The 14,710-nt window shown below is 41.7% G+C and overlaps 2 protein-coding genes across 6 annotated transcripts in view; one reads left to right on the forward strand and one right to left on the reverse strand.

Moving 5' to 3' along the window:
* Window positions 1-9,020, forward strand: part of LOC142367678 (uncharacterized) — a 69,254-nt gene extending 60,234 nt beyond the window's left edge. For 3 of the 4 annotated variants that reach the window (XM_075449699.1, XM_075449700.1, XM_075449701.1), the window contains 5 exons: window positions 1,288-1,443; window positions 1,532-1,713; window positions 3,415-3,549; window positions 4,419-4,556; window positions 5,090-9,018. In XM_075449699.1, coding sequence (XP_075305814.1) covers window positions 1,288-1,443; window positions 1,532-1,713; window positions 3,415-3,549; window positions 4,419-4,556; window positions 5,090-5,320 — 842 coding nt within the window. In that variant the 3' untranslated portion in view covers window positions 5,321-9,018. Of the gene's footprint in view, window positions 1-1,287; window positions 1,444-1,531; window positions 1,714-3,414; window positions 3,550-4,418; window positions 4,557-5,089 lie in introns of all 4 variants that reach the window. The other variant, XM_075449702.1, reaches the window with a different exon arrangement.
* LOC142367676 (chloride channel protein 1-like) overlaps window positions 7,566-14,710 on the reverse strand; it is a 52,217-nt gene continuing 45,072 nt past the window's right edge. Inside the window, exons 22-24 of one of the 2 annotated variants that reach the window (XM_075449694.1) lie at window positions 13,488-13,592; window positions 11,214-11,300; window positions 7,566-10,731 (exon numbers count right to left, since the gene is read on the reverse strand). In XM_075449694.1, coding sequence (XP_075305809.1) covers window positions 10,207-10,731; window positions 11,214-11,300; window positions 13,488-13,592 — 717 coding nt within the window. In that variant the 3' untranslated portion in view covers window positions 7,566-10,206. The other variant, XM_075449695.1, reaches the window with a different exon arrangement.

Genomic DNA, 14,710 nt, shown 5'->3' on the forward strand with positions numbered 1-14,710 from the left:
CCACGCAACCTTATAAAAAATCTAAACAATTCTGTGGCTATTCTGCGTCTATTCAAAAACTTTGACTGATGTACTGGTTGACTTATCCACAGAGTAATACAGTAAACGGTTTAATCTTCAGTTTTCACTGGTGTTTAGCTACGCAGGATTCTGCTGAACCCCTGAGGGACCCGATAGGTTAGCACAAGGACAGAGCCCTGCTCTCATTAACACCACCATATGGGTTCTGCTCAGTGCTTTATTTAGCGTTAACACCAACAGACACATGCATGCATACACACAAATACAACAGCGATTAAAAAAGGTACTACTCAGGACTGAGGGGATGTTTCTCCTCCACACGGTTGGATGGTCCATGGTTCCGCTTTATCACAACAACAGTGCAGCAGACAAACTAACCACACAGCTATTAAATAGATTAGGGTGCGTTGAGTTTGCGTGAGGTCAGGTTTATCCCAACGTATGGCTTTATAACAGCATTTCAACTGTGCTACTTATAGCTTCAACTGTGGTAGTCGAGAGGTGAAAAACAGCATTCCACAAGAAAATCAATGATAACTATGCAGACACACAAAGCCTGAGAAAAGTTTGACTCATCAGTACAGGTTTCAGGTAGGCTACACAGAATCCCATCTCACTATATCCAGAAGCTGTTTAAATGAACAGGAGAGACGGTTCTAACAATTATTACAGCAACAACACTAGTGCTGCTCATGGCCAACAGTTTGGGAGCTATGTGTACAGTATGATCCACCATGTATTTCAGCCAGATTAAAAGAGACCCACCTTTGTTAAATTATCAATCCAACTGAAATCAGTGAAAAGTTTTTTAAAAATTGGATGAACAGAGCCAGGTGCGACTGAAAATTCGAATTATTCCTGCATTTATTTGTTCAGTTGGACTCAAAGTGGCATTAACACTATGCATGTGCTCCATATTTCCTGCTGCAGGATAACCATACAGGATGGCATAATTCCTTTTTTTCTGTGAAATCAAAGAACCAATAAAAGCATATGGCACAACCAAACTGTACAGAGCTGAAAAGCTGCTCAACCAAACGTAAAACCAGCTAAACTTGTTTGGTTGTTTACTGGGATAAGAAGGGAAGTCTACATAAATGGCCCAATTCAGGCTTAATTTAACTGTGCGTTGAAAAGTCTGTTTCTAACTCATTCATATGTCCATTTTTTGTACACCAGAAGCCAAGCCTTTAAATAAACTGTTTGTTTGTTTTTACCATCCATTTCAACTGTCTCTTATGCCTGTATATGTGTGTCCCTGAACAGACCAGGTGCTCCATCACTCCTCTGCAGATGTCTGGCCTCACACCTACGTCTCACAGGGCCTGTACTGCCTGTCATCCTCTGACGCCTGGGACCCAATCACCAGCCAGCCCTCAGGCGTGGCCTCACCTGCTGCAGGCTCCTACATCATGGCTGCCGGTGATGATTTATTACTCTTTTATAGTCCGTTGTAGATTTCTCTGAGCATCTGTGAGCACCTGTTCGAAGCGCTTTATGGATGTTGCAGGTGGCAGCAGCGGAGCAGGGGGTACACCCGGTGATGGGTACGAGGGGTCGGTAGGCAGTTACATCCAGCAGCACCAGGCTCAGCTCGCCTTTCAGCAGCAGAGTCAAATTCATCAGCTCCAACACCTTCACCTTCACCATTACCAGCAGCAACAGCTTCTGCAGTACCAACAACAACAACAGGTCTGTGGTGCATTACAGTCGTTGTAGATACGGAGCGGTTACTGCCGTCTCCGTAGTTTACAAATAAAATGCGGCATCAGATGCACCTGATGGCAACAAACAGTGCTTATGATTAGGGCTGAGCAATTTTATCGATACTGCGATTTATATCGATATTTCGTTCCCGATAAAGTATCGATTTTTCAACCGCTCTTCTTTTTTTTTTTTCAATTTCAAATTTTTTTTTTTTAAAGCAAACTTTATTGAAAAGTCAGATGTTACAATTAGTGAAAACACAGAACATTAATATAATACAATACAATGCCAGGGGGTCACATTATACAAAACAGTGATAAATTAGTTCATAAAAAAGTTGTATAAAGTGCACAGCTCTCACGTTTGTGACATGTTCGTTTGTTTCTATTTGTCCGGCTGTGTTGTCCTTCCGGTTCAAAGGTTGGACCACCAGTCCAATCAGCGATGATTCATGTCAAATCACACGGTCCCTTTTTTCCCCCAGAAAATTATGTAAGTGTATCGAATCGTATCGTTGGCTGAATATCGTATCGTGAGATTGGTGTATCGCTACAGCCCTACTTATGATTCGCATCTCCAACATTTGCTGTACTAATTGTGTCCTACTGCTATCTATTCTGCCAAGTTTAGTTATAATCCAGTGTTTGCCTGTGTGATGAAATTGACTACAAGGCCAGCAGCAGCTTGTGGTGTGTGAATCCAGGCAGCCCACATCTGCTGCAGACACCGATTCAAAACAGCAAACGGACACTGCTGGGGAGCAACCCTCACTCAAGGCTCGCTTTAACCCTGGGTATAACAACACAACAGGTTACACAGTTCTTCATGGGGTGTGCTGTGTTTCTCTGAACACAGACACGTCATGTCCCTGCTTCTAACACATCAGGATCTGCTAACAAAAAACATTTTTTAAGGTTTTTGATGCTCTGTTTTCGAGTTCCTGTGCATTTTGTTGCTGTTAATCAGCTGCGGACTGTCAGCTCTCAGACTGCTTGAGGATTCTCTGCAAATGAAGTGAGTCACGATGGAGCATGAGACCCGCAGACTTTTTTGGCTTCTGCCTTGGTGCACTCTCAGAGCTCATTAAATAACCGTGAGCTATGAAATATTAACTTTAAAAAGGTCAGGGACTGTTCCTCAGAAGAGGTGTGCTGATCCGAAACCACAATGGAAATGAGCTTGTTAGCTTCATTCTGTGCATTATATGGCTTCACTTGAGAAGAACTGAATGTATGACATTATACATTATTAGGAGTATGGCATCAGATTTATAACGAAACCTCCAAGTCAGTCAGTTTTCTTTGCATCCCCCAATGCATATGAGCCTGAGGCACTCCTGAGCCGTTCCCTGCAGAGTTATCGCTGATTTATGGTCTAAAGAGGACTTTAAAGTAGAAACAAAACTTGAAAGGATTGAAAAAAACAAAAAACAAAAAAATAGATGACGATACTCCTCCTGCTTTAGCCTCTGGGGCATGCTGGGACAAGTAGCGTACTCAGCTAAAAATAATAGGGGCTGAGTGTTGTTGGTGTCTTACATTTACAGCTGGTTGGAAATCGTTTTGTTTCAGAACAAAAAACTGTTTTTTTTTTTATTACGGAATAAAATGTGGCCACCTCCTGAACTCAGTGAGTTACATCAACAACCAAAATTCTCAAGCATCAATCTTCTCTCTTTGTCTACAGTCCATGGAGCACAAGCTACACAGTGCGTCCCATTCCCTCCAAGCCACTCCCAACAGCACCATCCACAGCCTCGGTCCTCCCACTCACCCTCGGCTAGCTGACCTGTGGGGGTCTGCACAGGTTGAGGCACATCAGGTAGACATTCGCCTGCTGAATCCAAATGATCAGATTACAGTCCTTGCGCACACGATGGTTTAATCTGTTCTAACAGAACAGCTATGACAGTATACAAGGACACAGGGATGCGTGACTGCATATGGAGTCACAAGGATAGGATCTGTCTTTAGTCCCCGTCACACAGTGACTGAGACAACACAATCCTCTCACCCACAACAGCATGTTTTCTATAATGTGAAGCTGAGGTTTACATTGTTTGATCCAACATATCAAAGGTTAATAGAATGCATGAGCATTCTTTACACAGGATCAACCTGTTTCTGTGTTATTCATTCAAGTTGACATTGGTATCTACTAATCTTTTGTCTTATGGATTTGGCTTTGTTTATGTTCAGCAGGCCTATTTAACACACATCTGTAGTGCAGTGAATGATGAACTGCCAGGGGAGTCTTCAAGGTAGGAGACAGGCTAAAGGTCTGCATGGCGTACTCCCAAAAGTCTGCATGACAGCCTGAAGTGGATTTGATGAATTTTGAAAAAAGTCATGGGTAAATAAGCCTGGTTGCCACAGCGGCATGTCACTAAGTTTGCAAGTTTTCAACTCCTGGCATTGGGATTCAGTATCTGTCACTGTTGCACCCTCTGAAGTGTTGATGTCCTGCACAGGAAAAAAACACAAGCTAGGTCCGGACAGGAAAGCTCATAAACTGCTTTCTTTCTCAACTGTTGGGTTATTCTTTTTCCTGTTGTTTTTTTTTTAAAATCGGGGTCTGATGTCTATTTAGGATTAATATAAACATGTAAAAAATGATAGCGACCTGTTGAATTTCATTCAGTGCAGCAGAAAAACAAAAGACATTCAATCAGTAACCTTTAATGCTTCCAGGTGGACGTAGCTGGGCAGCTGAGTGCACAGATGGCTGACATGACTGGAGGGCTGGTGGAGACTGTTGGAGAAGAGCCAGAACTCGAGTCTGAAGGGGTCCCTGAGCAACATGGAGCTGACGAGGCGGAGCTGACGAGGGCGAGTCAGAAACCCGAAACATTTTCCTGAAAGCTAGAGTTTTTATCTCAACAGGAGCCGTTTTATTGTTGGTTTCTGTTACAATTACAATCATAAAAAAGTTGAGGCGCCATGGAAAATGGAAATAAAACCAGAATGCAATGATTTGCAAACCTTAAACCAATATATTAAATATCTAAACCAATATTTAGCAATAAATGTTGAAAGTGGGACATTTTACTGTTTCATGAAAAATATTTGCTAATGTGAAAGTTGCTGGCAGCAGCTTGTCTCAAAAATTCACTGATGACATTTGGTATGTTTTCCATGTTCTATTATGAATAAAATATTGGTTCAAGAGGTTTGTAAATAATTGCATTCTGTTTTTAATCTAAATTTAACACAGCATCTCAACCTTTTGTTGTATTGGGTCCTGCAAGCGTCATAAAAACGCTTCTTTTATTAAGATGAGAATAAAGCCTCACTCACCTGTAAATGTCACAACTTTAGCATCACAAATGATCGTTTAAAAACTCAATTTCCTATTTTTACAGGTCGAGGACGTAACATTAACCTTGGAGCCAGAGCCGTACTCTCTGACACCGTCCCCGCTGAGGGAGGAGGGCCCCTCAACCAGAGGTTCAAGCCCAGGGCTCCCGGCACAGACCGCCGAATCGATTGCAGGGAGGAAACCGTTTGACGTCACGCCGTGCGTCGTCCAATCGTTGGAAGAGAAAGACGAGGAGGGGGAGGAGGGTTCTATTGTCATAGTTGCGACCAACTGAGTCATATAGCCACAACAAGACTGACAAAGGCTGGATATAAATACTTCAATAATCAATCAAGCTATTATCCCACCCCCTCCTCCTCTCAAATATTTACCCCCTTTGAGTCCAAGAAATGTGAGACAACTTTTAAGCTGGAATCGTGGGATATGTAAAGTACACAAACTAGGTGCCAACAACCCCCCTCCCGTCTTTTCAATTTATTATGAGAAATGTGGAACACGACAAGACGATGAACAAACTGAATTTAAAGAAGATGAAGGATTTGAGTTCAGTGACTGCTGAAACAAGCAATGTGTAAATGGACTGACAAATGTTTGGACCAAGTGGACCCGACAGCCCAGAACTGTAAGCCAAATGGGTCAAAGGGATGGATGTGAATTTTCTCAAAAACAAACACAGGAATAAAAAAAGGTAGGACGCAAGGATGATGAAAGGCCCATCATAAAACTCTGTGCAATACAACAGATATGGAGACAAAGTGGGTCGGTAAATAATTCAGAGTGCATGCTTCATACTGCGTGGAGCCTCAGAAATATGCAGGGCCAGACGTACCTGGTTTGGGAGCTGATTTGCTAATAAAGGTGTTTTGGTTAGACTGACACAAGGCTGAGATCCACAGTATCCTCATGTGACAGACGCACAGCTCAGAGGGACCTGAGGCTGGCTCTTTGAGTTATTTACAAACACAGGATCTGACCACAACCAAAAGAAAGCGCATGCTTTTTAACAGTGACCTAGCCCTAACAGTATAACGCAGTATACCAAGTAATAACATAACAAATTGCCTTTTATAATAAAAAGGGAAAAATCCAAAAAAGTGAAATGTATTTGTATGAATGTAAGACTGTATGTATGTTTGTATGAATGTAAAAGCTTTGTTTGTGTGTGAAATATATATATATTCTGGGAAATGAATTCCTCTTGGTGCTTTTCTTATCTTATCTTCACTAAGATAGCACATTTTCTTAACCACTAGACTTAACCACAACCAATTCTAAGCCTCAAGTATCGACTGGAAAACCACCTTTTTAAAGCAGCGAGGAACAGGAACATTCTCAAGGGCACACATTGACCACTTTGGAGTAAATCTATGAGTGCACGCGTGTGTTTGCTGAGATAATGCTCGAGCCAGCTCTTCCTGCTTCATCTTACCTTGTTAAATTCCTGTTTCTAACAAAGCCTTTATAATAAAACAGTCAAACAAACTGTCATCTAAAATATATATATATATATATATATATATATATTTAAATAGGCAGATGTGTAAGAGAGGTAATGTGTATTTTACAACTCTGTCAGTCTGGAAAAGGGGAATTAAGAGACGCGTCCAGCGACAGCTGCTGGAGAGGACGATTCTCTCTTACACTTTAGTGATCAAGACCCAGTTGCCCCTCATTTCTACGATAATCATTTGTCCTTTGTTTGTCCTCTTCTTCAGATCTGATTCTGTAAGTAGTTCTAAAGGTCGAGAACACAAGCCAAGCTTGGATGATCGACAGGACACAAAACTAAAGCAGCATTTCCACCGCAGGAACCTCTCCCAAGAACCGGGGTCATGAACCTATAAAGAGAAATTTCAACCTCTTAAAAAGCCCTGGTAGGGAGGTAGTTCTTTTAGGACTACCCAGAACCTTTGGTCTGGGGCCTCCAGAGCTTAACATTTAGAACTGGTGGAGTATTCCCAGCGTTAATTTACACCTCAGCCATCTCCGATTTAATATCAACAATAGCTCATTAACTCAATTAACTTTAAGTGTTACTACAGGAATATTGCTGTTACTCTTAACACAACATTCATTTCAGGAGCTCAGATTGTGGCAAGAAAAGCAAGTTAAATGAGAGCAAACAATCTGATTGTTTCACAGCAGTTATGGTCTGTGGCAACATTAAAAACCCCCCGACAACACTTCCTCGTGTTTCCACCATGGAGTGGGAGACAGCTGAGAAGACACGGCATGCAGCGGGGGACTGCGGCGGTCGGGCGAGCTCCAGAATGAGAGGTTGCTTCGATTGTAACAAGAAAACAGTAAAGCAAATAAAACTCATAGCATGGACAGATTTGAACCTAATACAGCTGAAGTGTCATGTGATCAATCTGTATTTTCTGCCGTACCTCGACTGAGATCAGCTGCTGGACCATGTGACTGAGCAAAGAGGGAAGATCTTTCTCTGGGTCCCTCCATCGTCATGATCTGCTTTTAAAACAAGCCTGAACCGGACAAATACAAGTCACATTCAAACATTTAGCACAAACCTTTATTCAGCTACTTTGTTCACAGTTTTATACATTTAGAGATGGCATTTGACTATTAAAACATGAATAAATAAATAAGGATATAAACAAATGAATATATAGACAGACAAAAGACCTGAAAAGACCACCACCCCCCTCCTTAAGAAACAGAAAAAAATTTAATTCAAACATACAAAAGCTTCTTGTTAAATTGACAGGTTTAAAGACTTATAAGGCAGCACCTGAGAAACTGACTCCAGGACACAAATGAAGACATAAGAACATTGTAGGAGGAGATGGACGATCAGTGGAAAGGAAAAGATGCATCAGAAGGACAAAATAAATGTAAGAAATGCAATCAAATCAGTCATGGAGCTGGCTCGCATATCTAATAACGTTTCAAGTCAGCATCTTCCACTCATTACCAAAAATATGATAGATTTTACGGGTAAGAAATGTTTCAATCAAATATTTGGTTTGGTGAGGAGTAAGTTCCATTAACTTGACATGTTTTACATTAAGGCTGCCTGTGAAATGTTAAGGTTTTGCTTATTGTGCTGAACTCAGTAAGAAATAACACCAAACTCCAACTCTCCACATATCTTTTAAGGTTTTAAACACGACTATTTCACTTTAGTCCATGTTCATGACCTAGTACAGTCATAGTTGATTGCCATGTATGTATAAATATGTAAATGTCTGTCTGCAGTTATTCTTCATTTTGGACGTTTTCTGCTTCCTTGCCCCCCAGTTTTACTTTGACTGATGTTGTAATAAGAGGAACCTCTGTTCCACATCATGATCTGAGAGGAGACGCCAGATGACGCTCACCTTATCCAGCTCTGTGATAAAATCTCACTTTTGAAGCTAATTTAATTTTGTGTCATAGCAACGGAGGAAAAAAGAAGTCTCGTCACGTTTCCAACGTGCCCCGCTACTCAAACAGTCACCGCAGCTCCGTGGTCGCGCTTAAGTTGTGCACCTACAATAAAAGTCAACTGAAGCCAAAGTTCATTCTACAAGATTTTCAGCCTGATTTTAACATTGCAGACAAATGTCCCAAATCTGAGGCAAATATTAGTTTTATGGCGACGATGTTAACGATTGCTAATTGTGCACACTTCAAAGACGCGATTTTAGACAATTGCTGACAAGTCCAAGTCTGAACCGAGCATCAAGCACGCTTTATATTCTCATGCAATCAATGTGGAGCAGTTGGTTAGTGAAAAGCTACAGCAAAAGAGATGGGGTCAGGGGACCTCATGTCAGGGGGGAAAGCTAGTAAAGGAAAAGAAACAAACATGACAGAGAGCATGGTGTTGAAGAAAACTGACACTGAGCGTGCAACAACATGACAGAGTGGAGCGAGATCAGATCTCTTTAACAATCGTGTGAGCAAAACACATTGAATCTCCAGGATCTACTTTTACCTTACTGTGTCAGTCGGATGTTTCGGGGGTTAAGTCTACTGAAACTAATTGTTGTGTGTAAATACAAGGTCCCTGTTAAACAGATGTGCTGATGAAATGAGTTCATTTAAAGCATTCAGTGACAGATCCGACACACAGACACAAACATAAATACAGACGTTACGTGACAAAATGTCAGCCGTCGTTCACTGTTAGAAACGTTAGCCATCAGCATGTTAAAGCTGCTGCAGATGTGGGATTCTGTCTACGTGACATGATCGTCATGATTCTTATTCAAAGCATTATTTGAAGTCGTCGTGATGAATGATTACGAGTGAATCTGGAAGGCATCCTTCCAGGAAATATAGGGTCTGCGTAGACAGGCTTTGTTTTGTCGGCCGCCTTTAGCTGCCTCATTTATCAACTCAAGCATGATGAGATGAGCTCTGAGGCTGCACCCACAAGGTCAGCACACAGTTTGAAGGTTGCTGTGGGGCTTTGGACAATCTTCCACAGGGAGCGGAGCAGCTACATTACTTCACTGCTGCACAGATGATCTTTTGCCATGTCGAGAGGAAAGAAATCTACAGCTCTTGCTCTCATTTGATAAAACCTTTTTTTAAAGATACAAACAATCAGGTAAAGCAGCAAAAGGTTTGCTTACTTTTCAACACAGCTGCGAAGGATAAATAAAGAAAACAAGAGTATTTCATAATGGATTTCTTCCATGGCTTCTTGTTTTTTTGTTACATTTTTGTTCAATTTTTTTGTTAAGCTCAGCTGCTAATAAGGAAGGTTATCAGGCCTTCAGGAGCTTCTCACTTACATGGAGATGTACACACAAATAGGTTTTGGGATTCCAAAATTCTGCTAATGCTGTGTTGGGCTTTAAAACAGCAGCGGCCTCAGTGTTGGGTTTCAGGCACAGGTTAAACGCTTCAGACTGTAAATGAGAAAAACTAAATGCAAAGTGAAACAGAACAAGTATATAAAAAAAAACCTTCAACGGGACAGAGGTTGGGTCGGGCAGAGTGGAGATGAGAGTGGGTTTTTAAACACCAACCAAGCTGTTTGGTGCTTGGTTGGCGTTTAGCTTCTTGAAGAATCTGTAACAGCATAATAAAAAGAAGGTCCATGGACGTCCACAGGCACGAGCAACAATTTAAGAACACAAGAAAAAAACTCACACTTTTAAAAAAGTCTTCCATTATAAAAAACAGAACCAAGGTATCTTGGGTAAGCTAGACCATTGGTTCATCGTCGCTGTCTTCATTCACCTCAAGGAGTCCCTGTGCAGGCCGAAGGGTGGAGAGAGGGATGGCAGAGGAAGGAGGAGGAGGAGGAGTAGGAGGAGAAGTGGAAGGAGGAGGAACAGGGGGAGGAGTGGAAGAGGGAGGTAGCGTGAGGATGCTGCTGGAGCTGCAACTTTTATCCGTTGGGATGCTGCTGCCTGAAGTGCAGCTGGTGCTAACCTCCACCTCCCTTGCCAGACCCTCAATCCATACCTCTGTTTCATGCTCGTGCTGATGATGGTGGTGGTGGTGGCGGTGGTGGCTGTTGTCTGGGGATGAGGTTGGGGGAACCTCTGCGACAATTTGAGGTGAATGAGGGGAGGTGGAGTATGGAGAGGAAGGAGAGGAAGGAGCAGCAGAGGCAGGAGGCGGAGGTTTAGGAACAGACTTGTGGTTAATGATGTCCCGAAAGCTGGCCAGAGGGGGGCGGAGCCGGACACCTGATCGTGTGGAGCCCTCAATGGCCTTCTGGAGCTGAATGTGGAAGAAAAGGTTGATGGAAAGAAAATCATGAAAGGGAAAAAAAAAAAAGAAAGATAAAGAACAAGAAAGCAAGTTCCGGGTAAAAGAATGAGAAAGAAAGACTTGAAAAGAGGAAAGATGAAAATTCAAACAAACTTTGGCCGGCTGCCCACTTACCTGGAGCAAATAAACTGACCACGTTACGTTTGTGGGGAAAAAGCCAATAAAATTGAGCAAAATGATTAAACGCAAAGACAAGGCAGCAAAAAGAAAATTCCTTCTGAGTTAGTTGGAAAAGTTTCCCCAGGTCGGCTGCAATCAGGAGAATAACAAAGTCTTCTACTTACCAACAGTTCCTAATTACAGAAGATGTGGAAGTTTGAGCAAACATAGCCACAGTAATCTGACAAAAGCTGCAGGCAAAAAGAGCTTCTTATTGTGGTTCGTGTTTAGAAAGGAAGACAATAAACACAGGCTGAAGTTAATATGCTTACCTCCTTCAATGCCACCACCCCCACAAGTTTTCCAATACTGGTCACATAAGCATGACTAAGTCCGAGCAGGGAAAATAATGTGTGGGTCTGTGGAGAGAAAAGGTAATTAAGCAAACTCAAAACTTCTCTCACAACAGGCCGGGCTTTGTACAGCTGCCTGTGACTGCAGATGATTTACAAACCCCCGTGCTTCTCTGTCAGCTCTGTCTAGACACAAAGACAGAGATGAAAGCAAACTAGCGCGAGGCTCCAGGTGAAAACCAGAAAGAGAAAGTCCTTGAGTGCGTTTGAATGCACATTGTGTTCATAACCCAGCTGAGGTCACACTGTGGATGAGCTCTTTGTATGCATCAGCACATCTCCATCACAAGGCCTCTTTTGCACATGAATAAGCGCAATATTCTAAGTATTACCATGAAAATGAAATAACGCTAATGAAAAAAAAAGTTAGATGAACAATAAAAATGGTCACTTATTAAGATGCAAATCAAAGGAAAAGGACTCAAACAAGAGAGCAGAAAAGTTTCATCAAAACCAAATGATGATAAAGCTCTGAAAGCCTGCATCTGGGAAACTAAATGGACGGCACATCGTGTGGACGTGTCGACACAAGCAGTGTGCCTTTTAAAAGTGATGATCAGAATTTGATTCATTGGAAAATGTAACAATGCAGCTAAACACAACTTATTGTTTAAACCTGTGATTCAGAAAGTGTGAAAGTAAACCTTAGAAAAAGTTTTTTTTTTGCCATTTCTTAGATTTCTTTCGATTCAGGCGGAAGTGACGGCGCTCTTGGGATTTTGATGTGTGAGGCTCTGAAATCTTGTTTTTATCCTGAGATGGCCTATAATACATCATATAACTGTGTGGATTGGACAGGCAGAGCTGATTAATACATGAAGAACTGTCAGCACAGATCACACAACCTCACATTAAAGTGGTTTGAATGGTGGCAATCACACACGCATCGTGTGTCTTCAGTCTGATTCAGTACTTAAACAAATAGGCACACACACCTGCTCATCACTTGGATTTAAACAAAGTTTTTTTTCTTGTGACATCCCTGCATCTGCATATGACTCAATGAGAATCAATTCAAATATGAACAAGCTAGAAAATCCTCTACTCTCTGCTCCCATCTGAAGTTTAGATCGGTTATGTAGAACATACGACATTACGATGCATTTATGAAACAACCTTTCAGTCTATTAAGTGTTAAAAAGATCCCCGGTAGGTCATGAAAAGTCTTCCTCTATTTAGTCAGACGACATTATGTGAATAAATTAGGGATGCACCGATACCACTTTTTTTCAAACCGATACGATACCGATACTTGGATCTGAGTACTTGCCGATACCGAGTACCGATGCCGATACTTCTACCACAAACAAAATGCAATGAATTGGAAGACACAACCACAGTGTTCCTGATTAGCTCGGAAATCTCCCCTAGCCGCCAATCTAAAAAAAATACAACAAAAATGACAGGCCACCCTCTGATCGCGGGCTTCATGCAATAAATTGGCATCGGTTCATGGTATCGGTGTCACGCCCATGGGGTTTTCCCACTGTTTTTAGTTTTATGTTTTATTATGTTTTAGGTTGTCATGTCTTGTATTTAGTTTGCCATTGTCTTTCCCACAGTTTTTGTTTGCTCATTAGCTCACTCACATCACCTGTTCATTGTCCCCAGCTGCACTCATTCACAATCACCCAGTTCCCTATTTAGTTTCCAGGCTCCCCTGTCTTTTGGTGAGATCTTTTTCCCTGATTTTCACCCCTCATGTCAAGTCTTTTGTTTTGTTTTGTTTTGTTTTCTAGTCACAGTTATATTCATGGTTTTGTTCCCACAGTCTCGTTTTGATATCCGGCTCAGCCGCGCCTTTTGTTAACCTCGTTTTGTTTTGTGAATAAACTCAGATTCTGCTTTACACCTTTTGGAGTATCGGTGCATCCCTAGAATAAAAGTTAGTCGTCGCTCAGTATTTCTCATGCGCTGGCTCCCCTGTCAGGGTTATCCGCATCCACACCTGAAGGAGATGTTTAAGCAGGAAATAATTCAAGGTGCTGAACGTGGGGACATCAATAAGACTTGATGAATACTGAAAGAAATACATCTTCATTAAATGTTTTCCTTTTTCTTTTTTTAAAGAGCAGTTGCAATGAAGAACTCACAGTGTTGTGACCCAACATTCAGTTTTTCACAGAAATTAAATTACAGCAAGGAAACAGTTGATAAAGACGGATTTACAGACACGGATTCGTCTCCACCAACCTTGTGTAATGATGTTCTCTCCACGAGCTGGAAAGGGGAAGGGTCAACTCGTATCTCATCTATTTCCATCGGCTTGTCCATCTCTGCCTCTTCCCACGCTTTGATCTGCAGCAGCAAATAAATAGCAAGGTCACGGAGATGAATTGTCTGGCAGCGCCTCGAAGTCATGTTCCTGACAAGGAAAAACATTCGATTCAAATGTACGAGTTCAGCCAGAGGGGAACATTAGGGTTTGTTTTCATGAGTCATGAAGCATATGATTAAATATACCAGGCAACAATAACAAGTGTTACATAAATTATAATCATTGAGCTGCATGTGTGGGTAAAGTCAAGCTGTGTGTGTGTGTGTGCAGTGTGTGTGTGGCTGTACAAGCAGGAAGGTAATTAGCTTTTACTGATGAGGAGAGGTTTCAGATGTGAAAAACCTTGAAACCTGTGTAGTGTCCTTGCATGTCGCGCTCTCCTCCCCTGAGATTTAGGATGTCTGACACCTTTTGGCCTTCATGGATTTTACCTATGAGCATGAGCCTGCTGTGACAGGGACAGAAGTCCCGTGGAATTACAGAACGACGTTACGGGGCACTTTGGGAGGGCGCCAGGAAGACTGAAGGCAGAGTGGCAGACAGAAAAGGACCAGAGGGAACAACAATGTTTTGGACTCACTTAGCAAATAAATAAATAAATGAATAAAAAAAATGTCTTGTTTAAAAACTGCCCCAGTTCTTAATCCTCCTTTCAAATGTGTCAGCAACTTAGGTATGATGTTGATTTAATGCTAATATTTACATTTAACTACGTTAGTTTAACTGGTAAGAAGTCACAAGCAGCTTGATAAATGTTGGGTCAGACACATTAAAGTAGTATGTTCCAAGTTCTAGTTTAGGTTTCCAGCTCCTAATAAAGTCCCTCTTACATTTGGTCCTACTCTAGTTTGTTATTCACATGGACAGTGCTTTGATCAAACCAACAGAGTGACTGGACAGCTTCTCAGAACTTCCAAAAACCATGTCAGACTGTGTGCTTGTTGGATTTGTGAACCTATAAAGAAGGAAACCGTGGTTCTGATGCCTGTAACGGACTATAATGAGTCTGTCTTGACGAATGATGCCATCAAATCTCAATAAACATCAGCAAAGGTGTGAATAAAAGTGGGCAAAAGTTCCTCCACAACCATGTGGGACTTCATACAGAAAATGATTATTTCACATGATTGATGCTAGA

This window comes from Odontesthes bonariensis, chromosome 18 (genome assembly GCF_027942865.1).
Source record: "Odontesthes bonariensis isolate fOdoBon6 chromosome 18, fOdoBon6.hap1, whole genome shotgun sequence".
NCBI classification, from domain to species: Eukaryota; Metazoa; Chordata; class Actinopteri; order Atheriniformes; family Atherinopsidae; genus Odontesthes; species Odontesthes bonariensis.